At 34.9% G+C, this 12,111-nt stretch overlaps 2 protein-coding genes and 1 pseudogene across 2 annotated transcripts; all 3 read left to right on the top strand.

Annotated features, from left to right (window-relative positions):
* Positions 1–1,967: 1,967 nt before the first annotated feature.
* Positions 1,968–2,798, top strand: LOC114742715 (putative receptor like protein 25). The gene has a single exon (XM_028930936.1). It carries the CDS (start codon positions 1,968–1,970, stop codon positions 2,796–2,798), a length of 831 nt encoding a protein of 276 aa, XP_028786769.1.
* Positions 2,799–5,112: 2,314 nt separating this feature from the next.
* LOC114742714 (1-aminocyclopropane-1-carboxylate oxidase homolog) lies at positions 5,113–6,449 on the top strand. Its single transcript, XM_028930935.1, has 3 exons — positions 5,113–5,400; positions 5,495–5,653; positions 6,177–6,449. Exons 1-3 carry the CDS (start codon positions 5,113–5,115, stop codon positions 6,447–6,449), a joined length of 720 nt encoding a protein of 239 aa, XP_028786768.1.
* A 1,537-nt stretch (positions 6,450–7,986) lies between these two features.
* On the top strand, positions 7,987–10,863 carry LOC114742713 (uncharacterized; annotated as a pseudogene).
* The last annotated feature ends 1,248 nt before the right edge of the window (positions 10,864–12,111 follow it).

Below are 12,111 nucleotides of genomic sequence, written 5' to 3'. Positions count from 1 at the left end.
AATTAAGCCCATGCCATTCGTGGAGGCCATTTAGGATTTGTTTTGCTTGCAAGCATTTTTAAAATTAAAAAAAAATACTAAGCTATTGGACTTCACAATGAAAATCATGCGGTTATGAATTTTTAAGCATTTAAATTTTTGTTTATTATTTCAGGTTTTCCAGTATATATAGGCATATCATATATAGGCTTCATTAGATCATTATACTCAAACTTACCACAATGGCGGGCTTTGCTTCACAAATATCTTTTCTTTTGTTGTTTCTGTTATTTGCAACAACATTAAACAGGGTGATGAGTTGCCATGAAAATGATCAAAGGTTGCTCTTAATCTTCAAACAAGGAGTGGTTGATCCACACAACCACCTCTCTTCTTGGACTGCTGAAGAAGATTGCTGTTTATGGGAGAGAGTTCACTGTGACAACATCACCGGAAGAGTCACAGAGCTTTCTCTTTCCGGTCATGCATTACGAGGTGACATTAATCTGTGTGTGCTTCAACTTGAATTTCTCAACCACTTGGACTTGAGCTGGAATCACTTCAAAACTGTGAGTATGCCACCATGCCAAATCTCCAAACCTCCCTTTGATGCTCATAAATTTCACAACCAATCACTTGTTACTCCTTCCAATCACTCAGCAAGTTTCTCTGTTGCTCTGCTTTATCTTGACTTTTCATGGAATGATGATTTAGTCATAAATGACCTTCATTGGCTTTCCCAACTTTCTTCTTTAAAATATCTTAACCTTAGTGACAGTGATATTGGAGATGATACCAAATGGCTCCAGCATATAGCCATGCTTCCTTCACTCTCTGAGTTAGACTTGAGTCACTGTAGATTAAGAGATTTTCCTTCCCTTGATTATGCCAATTTTACATCACTTGAAGTTCTTGAACTTTATGACAACTTTTATACGATGAAGTTAAAATTCCCTGATGCATTCTTTAATATCACCAATCACATCTATCATCTTGACCTTGCTGCTTGCAATTTCTATGGACAATTGCCAAAGTCTTTGCTCAATCTCCAAAATCTCAAGTATTTAGATTTAGGGTCTAATAATTTCGAAGGATCAATTCCAGATTGGTTAGGCCAACTTGAACAGTTACAATACTTGAACATCGATGGCAATTTGTTCCATGGCATAATTCCATCGTCTCTTGGAAATATTTCTTCCTTGTTCTACTTAGAATTGTCCCGCAATCAATTGAACGGGGATCTTCCAGAAACCTTGGGACAACTCCATAAATTATATCATTTAGGCATCAGTGGCAATCTGTGGATAGGTGTTCTTTCTGAAATGAATTTTACCAATTTCTCAAATTTAATATCATTGCAATTAAGCTCAACAAGTTTTGAATTTCACTTTGATCCTAAATGGGTCCCACCATTTCAACTTGACGAGTTGGATTTGAGCAACACAAGCATAGGTCCTAATGTTCCATCATGGCTATACACACAACGGTCTTTAAGCTTTCTAGATATTTCGAGATCTAGGATTTCAAAAATTGATGCAGATATATTTTGGAGCTTTGTAGTAGGAAGATATGTTGTTGATATCTCAAACAACTTCATTAGTGATGACATATCCAACGTCTCACTATCAGCAAACATCTTTTCCTTTGATGCATCTCACAACTTATTGTCAGGATCTATTTTCTCATTATTGTGCCAACTAGAGAGCAAGGGAGAGAGTGTGTTGTGGTCCTTGGACTTATCATATAATCATTTGGGTGGAGCACTTCCTGATTGCTTGACCAATTGGAAACAATTAGGTTACCTTAATTTAGGGAGTAATAAGCTGATAGGTGAAGTTCCTCCCTCACTGGCTTCATTGAATCTTCATTTGTTGGATTTGGGTAATAATAGTTTCTTCGGCAAATTTTCGTTAGACATGCTGAATTGGACCTCTATAAATTACCTCATTTTAGAACAAAATAAATTTTCTGGAAGTTTGCCAAATCCCATGGCGCAATATTTGGTAGTTATTAAATTGAGGGCCAATCAATTCGTAGGCAATATTCCATTACAATTATGCAACCTTCCTCATTTGACAATACTTGATCTGGCTGAAAATAAGCTTTCAGGATCCATACCTCATGGCCTATTCAACATCACGCCTCCAGATTCTGTGGAAGTATTGCCTAATGAAATCCTGAAAATATTTATGAAAGGAAGAGAATTTGACTACCGATCATTTAGCCGTCTTCTATATTCTACGGGTGGTGTTATTGATTTTTCTGCTAATAGTTTGAGTGGAGAAATTCCTGAAGAACTAATTAGTAACGGTCAAATACAGTCCTTGAACTTGTCTCGAAACTATTTGACTGGGAAAATTCCCAAAGAAATTGGAGGCATGAAAGTGGAATCTCTTGATCTTAGCTATAACAAACTTTCTGGAGAAATTCCTTTAACAATATCCAATTTGTCTTTTCTTGGTTATTTGAACCTCTCATACAACAATTTCGTTGGACAAATTCCATTGGGAACCCAAATTCAAACTTTTGATTCTTGGAGTTTTGTTGGCAATTCTGAACTTTGTGGAGATCCTCTTCCAAATAAGTGCAGTAAAGAAGAAGAAACTCATGATTCAAAGCTAGCTGAAGGAGATGAAGATGACGGCTTTCTAAAGTCATTGTATCGTGGCATGGGGGTTGGATTTGCAGCAGGTTTTTGGGGAGCTTGTGGTTCTCTCTTCCTCATCAGAGCATGGAGATACAAATTTTTCCGATGGTATGATCACTTGGCAGATCAACTTTATGTTGCCTGGGCCCTCTTCTTCAAAAGCTTCAGCTGAGTATTAGTAATAAATATCCCTTGAGGTAATAAATGAGCTTCTTTGATTTTTCAAGTGTTGTTATTATTTAAATTAGCTTCCTTCACTTAAAAAATATTGTTCTTTAGCTGATTGTGTTATGTCTTGTTTACTTTTCATTATGGTTTGCCTATCGGATGCAAGTGGAATAGCTATCACCACTCTGATCGTTATTCAAATACTGAGCTTTGCTTCAAGGAATAAAGAGTTCTACTACAGTGAAGCATGCCCAAACCTATCAGTTGTCCTGTTGTTATCTAAACTTTAGTGAACTGTGAGAAGAGAACATGTTGTAATAACAATTATGTGTATCTTATGTTGTTAAGAAACCTTTTGATGAATGGTGTTCCATGTGCTATATGAATGTACACAGTAAAAAGATATTATATGTCTCTGTATTTGAAGATTTCAGGTATCAAAACTTGAAACTTGCAACACAGTGAATCAAATCAAATATCAAATACCAAACAATCTAATAGTAACATTCTGTTTTGACACTTAAGGTGCTCTGCTCCATTGTGGTATATACTGTTTGAAATAACAGAGAGTCATGCCTTGGAGGTTACTTAATCAAATAATATAATCCCTTAGCTATTAAATATAATAAACATTGAATGACAAACATCAAATCATATGCAAAGCAACACGCGAGTATGACGAATTGGTGAGATTGTCTCAAATTCAGGTCTCATATTTTGCTTCAGGGAATAGCTAGGTTGCTTTGCTGCAGTTACAACATCTGGCTAAGAGCTCTGATGTTTCCTTCTAATTAATGCCCTTTCTTTATCTTAAATTTAGTGATATAGTGAGAAAATAAGAGCTTGTAATAATGGTTTATCAGAATACGTGTGTGTACTTGTGCCACTTTCTTTTTCAATGGAATATCCTTTAAGCGGTCATTGAATGCGAATTATTGCAACATTTAGAAAGGTCCCAATATCAACTTATATTAACAGAATGACACAACAGTAAGGAATAAGCATACACATGGCTTGGGGCTCTAATGTTCCCTATTGATGAATGTCCTTTTATTATCTTAGACTCTGAGGATAGTGAGGATATAGGATTTTGTAATACTAGTTGTTAGTGCATGGTATCTTCTCCAATTGCTAACAAGTAAGAAGCCTGTGTTGAAAAGGTTTTCATGTCACATATATATGATAGCACTCGCTCTGATAATTTTCAATTTCAATTTTGTGATTATTATATATAGGAACATACAAATCTAAACACTATCATTTGGAATTTTATTTGAAAAGATGATTACGCAAATATAACTGACAGATGTTAATGTGGCAATCAAACCTTGACAAATACTACCTTTGGTTTTTAATATAAGAATTAGATAACTACTTTGCGAATATTAAAAAAATTAGTTAAGTTAGTTATTTGTAGTAAATAAATATTGTTCTTCCTAAAACATCCCTATTAATCATGTGTATTGAAAATATTCCTTGATGGAAACTCCTTAATATCTACAATTACTGAGAATTATTTAAGGATAAAATAGATAAGTTAGAGATAAAATAGATTATGGTTTTATATTTAGGACCAAATTGAATATTAATCTGGCTCTTATATTAATAAAAATTAAAGAACAGAGGTAGTAATAATTTACCGGCAATTTTTTTTTTTGCAACATTAGGAAATGGAATGAAGATTGGAAATTAAAACACAAACCGTAATTTGAAACAAGATTACCATTCTTATTCAATCCTAGTTTACCAAGCGAGAGACATTGTCTTGCCTCTTCAATTTTTCTCATCACTTTGTCTCTTTATGTATGTTTACACCGGGAAAATTATACTATCCCCTCTCCTTAATATAAGATTTCATATTATCCTATTCATACATATGACTGCATAGTTAATTTCCCAAACTGGAAATATCGATATCTGTGAGATACATATGTGTTTGTGTGTGTTACCGTGCAAAGATATATCATCTAATAAAAGTAAAATGAATCAATCAACTCAAAAGTATTGTCTCTGTTCTCAATTATTGAAAGTGCTGTCCACCAAATTATGCAGAAAACCAAATATCTCACTATTAGAGAGCGATCAGATCACCCATATGTTCACAGCAGCATCACTAGCTAGGGAGCATAAAAACTTATGATCTCAATCAATGATTGTATAGAATATATATCGATCCTAATCTTGAATGTATCATTAATCACACTTGTCAATTATCATCAATCATTACCAAGTATCTCGTCCCCTACCTCACACTGTTATATCATTCCTGCAATACTCTTTCTTTATTTCTATTCACAGTATCTTCAACTCCTGTTTCCATGGCTTCACCTCTTACTATTTCCTCCTCATCAGAACCTCAAAAGCTTCATGCTTCTGATGATACTGTTACAACTATCCAGGCCTTCATTGAATCAAACGGCAACGTTCCCATCCCGACCACGTACTACTCTCTCACTGAACCTCATCGTGATGATGTTGCAGGTGATGACCTTGCTGCTTCCATCCCCATCCTCGATTTCTCCCTCCTCACCTCCCCGGATCCTCAAATCCATGCCGACGCAGTTCGACAGCTAGGTGATGCATGCAGAGAATGGGGCTTCTTCATGGCAATTAGAGTGTTTGAGAATATTTAGTTGAAGCCTCTATAGTATCTAGAATTGCTTTTCTGGTTGACTTTGTTTTTGGATGTGTCACTTTCAGATTACAAATCATGGGATTTCAGAGAAACTGATGGAGGGGGTGATAAAAAAGTCTCTGGAATTTCACGATTTGCCTCTTGAGGAAAAGATGGAATTTTTCAATAAAGAACTCATCACACCCGTTAGATTTGGTACCAGTTCCCTTCCTTATGGAGAGAAGGTTCATTACTGGATCTAAAACCTACTACTTTTCCCGAATTCCATTTCCCCCACAAGCCCCCTCATCTCAAGTACGCTCAATTTCAGCTTCTCTTTTTTATCTCTCTTCCTCTATCCTGTCTTTTTTTTTTTTTTTAAATTAGTATCCAACAATGAGTTAATATATATGCATGGGGAAATTGAAGTCTCTCATATTAGCAGAAATAGACTAAAAATGTGACGTTGCAAGATTTTGAATTAATTACGAAGTAGTGTCAAATCTATGTACTCATCACAGGTATGCTCTCCTTCAATAATGTAGAAGCTTGTCAATGGTTTCGTAGGCTAATGACATTCAAACCTTTTTGTAAGTGGGAGATCATGAGTTTGATCATGCTCAATGTAATCTCAGGTCATTAATGTCTACTACTCTAAATAAAAGAAAAATATAGAAGCCTGATAAAACCTTTGGGGCTTTAACATATAGTTAGAGTGAGTTAGGTTTTGACATATATAATACCACATTTTTCATTGTCATTTTGCAGAGGGAGGTTGCATTTGAATACAATAAAGGCATAAGAAATGTGGCGAGGACTTTGCTAGAAAGAATATCGAAGAGTTTAGGATTACAAGCCAAGGTCATTGTGGAGTACACAGGTTTTGATTCAGGACATGAGACATGTCAAGTGAACTTGCACCCTCCATGTCCTCAACCAGACCTTACTTTAGGGTTACTTCCTCACTTTGACAATGACTTACCAACCTTCCTCAGTGAAAATGGAATCAAAGGCCTTCAACTTAAGCCCCATCATAAATAGGTTAATGGGAATCCTCCTTTGCCTCATTGCTTACTTGTCGACATTGGAGATCAACTTGAGGTCACTCATCACCTTAACCAGTCAGCTTACTTTGTTTGTGATGGTTTTGATAAACTTGTTTGCTATTTGTTTTGAAATTAATCATATTGTGAGTAACAAGCGGTATAAGAGTGTGTGGCACAGAGTAGTGCTGAATGAAAGAGACACGAGGCTTAGTTTTGCACTAGAGAATGGACCAGCACTTGAGAAAGAAATAGGGCCTGCAATGGAGCTATTGGAGAAGGAAAGCCATTGTTCAAGAGAATCTAATATAAAGATTACTTGCAAGTTCAACGGGAGGCTAGATGTATTGACAAGAGAGGCTTGGATGTGATTTCTATTATTGATGTTTCAAACTGACACCTTTCAAACAAGTCTTATGTCAAGTGAATTAAAGGGACATGTATCTTCTTATTTGAAGAAAATAAAAAACATTAGTATTCTCACATAAAAAGAAATTGAGCTTGATAAATAATATATAATGGAATGAAATGACCTATAAAATTGAGTTCTATAATTTTGAGTTAAGATGTGATGTTGATTACTGTTTATTAGTATTTAATTTTTGTGTGGATAAGAAAAGTTAGTTTCAATATTAAAATTTTTCTTCCTATTAATTAGGCACATGTCTCTTCATACTAACATGGATCCAACCCCAAATCAAGATAATTATAAAAATTTATGTAAATATTAATCGGATAATTTAGATTCTTTTAAAAAAATGAAAATTTATGTGAATTAAGTCCATAGAACTACTAGCCTCACGGTTAAAAGCATCTGTAAAAACTCTTTTGAAATTGCTTATGACTAGACTAAAATTTGAGCTCATTTTAAGAGGGATATAGATAATTTTTAATAAATTGTATAAAAATTATTTTTTTAAAAAACTGAAATTTTACCGTGCGTAATGGATTCTTTTTGATAAATTTTTTTAATAAAATATACTCATCCGATTCTAAATATAAAAACTATTTTACAGTATAAATTACATTATAAAATAGGTCTTGTATTTAGGAACGGAATATAATAGATTCTCATTTCTCAAGGAATAGACTACTGTAGTTCTTATTCCCTTCGTCCCCTATTATAGGATCCAATTTTTTAAATAGGTTTGTTCTTTTTTATAATATCTCTTTTGAATTTGTCTGAACATTTAATGCATTATAACTTATTTTATCCCCTAGTTCAATGCATTTAATATATTCTCTTTATTTATTTATCTCACTATTACTCTCTCACATCTACCCATTTATATATAGGGGTATATTTGAAAAAGTTTGTATTTTACTACATATTAATTACTTTTAACTAATTTAATTGTTTTTTTAACCCAAATAATTTAGTTAAAAAGATCTTATAATAAGAGATGGAATAGTATTACGTTACTATGTTAGATTTCAAGGATGTCACAAGCTCTAAATTTAACTAAAATTAACTTGAAATTTGGAAGTCCATTTTTTGCGGGAATAAAGGAGCTCAGTGTAAGATAAAAATAAAAATGCCTGCAGCCGCTGCGGCTGCTTCCCTTCCGAGTTGTTGTTCCTTCCGTCCAAAGCCTCTGAATTTTCATAGCAATACCGATCACCAGAGAAATCTTACCACTGTATTGCTTTCTACTACTCACAGCAAAATCCCAATTGGAGGTTTCTCCACTCTGACTCTAAGAAATCCCAGGAGTTTCGTCAATTCCAATTCAAATCAGAGCCAGAGCCACTCTCTGTTTCTTCAGTTTCTTCTCTCTTCTGATTGCAAAGACACCAATAATCAACACCCAGAACCCAGATACCAAAAGCTTCCACAAGAAGACGAGCAAAAGAGTTTCGGGAACGACGAGGAAAGGCGGGGACATTTCACAAGCATGTGGTGGGCAGACGTGAAAGCGGCGTTAGGGCAGAGAATAAACTTGGAGGCCATTTGTTCGACGTTTTTGTTTCTGAAAGACCCCAAATTAGCACTGCCTCATGTTTCTGTTCCGGACTTGAGGTATATCGATTGGGGTGAGCTGCGAAGAAGGAGTTTCGAAGAGGTCGTGTTTGATAGGGATAATACCATTACTGCTCCTTACTGTTTGACCCTTTGGCCTCCTCTTGCTTCTTCGATGGAACGCTGTAAATCGGCTTTTGATCCTGATATTGCTGTCTTCAGTAACTCTGCTGGTAAGTGTAGTATGAAGCTAGTTCAGAATTGGAGCTGTATGGTATTCTATAAGCTATGAAGTAGCTGTAGCTATACTTCAAAGAAAGAATCTTGTTTTCAAATAGATATGGTACCTAGATTATTTATAAACACCGTATATTTCATCCTGTGGATCTTGGAGTGCTGGTACCTCTAAGCCAATACGTATCTAAAACACTTATATGTTGTTCTTTGAAGTGCGTCTTCCATTTCCTGTCTGTATCAGTGTCAATATTGGTGCTTTTAGGCATGAAGCAATTTGTTCTGAATTCTTCGGTACGGGGATGTTGCTTACAGGACTTCTGTTATGTTACTTGTGTCTGATGAATTAGGACTTCATGAGTATGATCATGATGGTTCCAAAGCTAAGGCGCTTGAGGAGGCAATCGGGATTAGAGTCATAAGGTACAGTAAGTGTTTCTTTTGGGACATGTCTCCTGTCTTTAAACGTTAGACGTGAAATATTCGTTTGGATTGTCAGTAATAATGTATTGTTGGTGTTGATGTCTTTATATATTTGCATGCCTTAGGGGTGAAGAAACCAGCTGGATCCGCCGATGAAATTGAAAAGCATTTTGGTTGAGTCCTCACAACTAATCATGGTGAAGAAAAATTTAGAATAGTTCATTGTCACTTAGTTTTGTTTCATATTTTGAGAATTCTTATCCCAGCATGAGTATATTGTGGCAGGTGGGTGATCGGCCCTTCACTGACATTGTTTATGGCAATCGAAATGGGTTTCTTACTATTTTGACCGAACCGTTTAGTCTTGCCAGGGAGCCATTTGTTGTTCGACAGGTTTGCTTCTTATGATACGTAGCTTTTCTTAGGTGCATTGTAATTTTCCCTGTTTATTATTATCTTTTGACTTCTGTTTTGAAGAAGAAAATTTTTTAATAAAAGAGAAATGAGACAACTCTGTATGGAGTGTTTTATGGGAATGAAGGAAACAGGGAAAAAAACAGAGAGAAAACCATTGAGCAGAAATTCTATTCTGCCTCCTTCAAGAGACAGTTAATGGAACTGAGTACTAATAATATCAAAAGTATAAACCGCGAGTAGACTAGGAAGGAAACCTTGTTTCCAATCATATGTGAAGTTCGATAATGGTTCTTAATTAGCACAACCCAAGTTATTGCTCTCTGTAAATGATGCATATCTACAATTATTTGCCAAAGGCAAACACATTAAAGAATATTTATGTCTGTCAATGTGAACCAAGTGCAACATGCTCTTTTGCCCCCTTTCCTTTGTTTCAGCTTCCTGATGTTTAGAAATTTTTTGTATTTCATTGTTGAAATTTGTTGTTTCGTATGTGGTATCTTGTTCAAATTTTCAGTATGTCCCTTATTTACAAGTTCATCTTTGTCATAGTTACCAATGTTAGCGTTAGATTTGCTTGCTTTTGCAGCATAATCACATGTTACCATTTCATTATACATGAACACACAGACACCATCAGACACCCAAATACACATATATTATCAATTAGTTATTTACAAATGGGCATCCATCTTTTGTCATTTCATGATCAGTACTTCTTCACCTTTCCTCAGTCTTCAATAACCGTTTGTTTGTACAAATATAGCTTTAAGTTCTTCAGTTGCGTCTTTCCATTTCATTTATCAAGTGTCTCCATTTAAATAACTGAGACTATGTGCTGGAGATAATGGCCACACTTTGGCATCAGCGGTGCATTCACTTACTTATGGCTATATTGTTGTTCCTGTGGTTGGTCTTGTCAGTTGAAGGTGCAAATCCCTGATTGTTAATGCATAGATTATTTACATGTTAGTGTCAATTCATATTTAGGTGCTATGTGTAATGTTTTTCTCTATTCACTGCTAATTCCCTGATTGCCAACGCATAGATAATTTACATGTTGGTGTCAATTCGTGTTTAGGTGCTATGTGTAATGTTTTTTCTCTATTCACTGCTAAGTTATATATATATATATATATATATATATATTAAAAAAAAAATCCTGTGTTGTAATTTGACTGAAAAACACAACAGCAAAAACCAAAGTATTGCACCGGGTTTTTTCTTTATATGTTATTTGTGATAGCGTGACTGATGACAGGTGAGGAAACTGGAAACTTCCTTTGTAAATCATTGGCGTGGAAGAGGTTTGGAACCACCCTGTCACAAACTATTGCCTGACCCAATGCTTTGTGTGGAAGAGCCTCCTCCACCTTAGTAAAACTGGAAGCAAATCCGCATAATTTTCCACAATGCTACTCTACACTACAGGAATCCATCATTTTCAATATCTTTTGATTGATTGTTGATGACATTAGATTCACACCAAATGGAGAATCTTCTTTTTGATAATAGAAAGCCAAATGGAGTGAGCCAAAAAACAAAAAACAAAGGCTTAACTTCATCTCCTCTTCTTTTGTTCCTTTTCATTTTGGAGTCAATTATCTCCTCTTCTTTTGTTGCTTTTCATTTTGGAGTTATTTTCGACTCAGGCCTTTGTTACGTACGCAGCAGGTACGTCCTTCAGTAAAATTAAAGGGGAAAGTTAACTAATTTCGCCATTACCTTTTTTTTTTTTTTTTGGGTCAAAACTAATTTCACCATTGTTGAAGTGGTAGTTGATCTCCTTGTTAAAACGGAACGTGATTTTTCAATTTTGCCCTTCGTTGGAATCAAATTACAATAAAGTACTTCCTCCCGTCCTATATATAAGTTTCACTTTTGAAGATGAGTCTGGTCCAAAATATAAGCTTTATTCTTTCTTTACAACAGGCAACTGTAATTCCCATGCAGTTAAAATTGTAACAGTCAAGGATTAAGGATGTGTATTTATAGATGAACATTGGTGAGATGGGCAAAAAAGAAGATACTTATACTACCTCCGATTGTAATTATAAAATTTACTTTGTAGTGTAATTTAGACTACAAAATGAATCTTATAATTAGAATCTAAGGAAGTAATCTTCCGTCTGGGTTCCATCCATTAATGAGCACATATTATGATTAGATTTGATTTGATATGAAGACGGAATTCATTCATGTAATATCAAAATTACATAATTTAGAGGTTCTTTAGCTTTTTCTCCCTTAATAATTAGATCAATTATATATGCATATAGAATGAACAAAATTATACCGATAAAGAGTTGGTCTAGCAATGTGAGGTCTTTCTAGAGCCTTTTGGGTTCGAATCATAAAGGCGACATTTTTGTAGAGAAGGGAAGCCTACTTATAAATTACTAATGGTAATGAAAGAAACATCATATTGTTTGATTGTTGCGTGTTCCACGGTTTAATTAAATTTTTAGGATTTTCCAGCAATTTTTAACATTATCTTCATCAATGCAACTTTTGATGACTTTTCTCAAGAGTCAGGAGCTGCCATTGCTTTTCAATTATTTTACAATTTTTGTGTTTCGGTGTAAGCTTTCGTTATTAAAGATGCGTTTAAAAGCAGCAGTGCAGG

This window comes from Neltuma alba, unplaced genomic scaffold (assembly GCF_004799145.2).
Source record: "Neltuma alba isolate B1F8T4 unplaced genomic scaffold, ASM479914v2 tig00003861_pilon, whole genome shotgun sequence".
NCBI lineage: Eukaryota > Viridiplantae > Streptophyta > Magnoliopsida > Fabales > Fabaceae > Neltuma > Neltuma alba.
The sequence above is the reverse complement of the archived record's forward strand: the minus strand, read 5'-3'. Positions and strand labels throughout refer to the sequence as shown.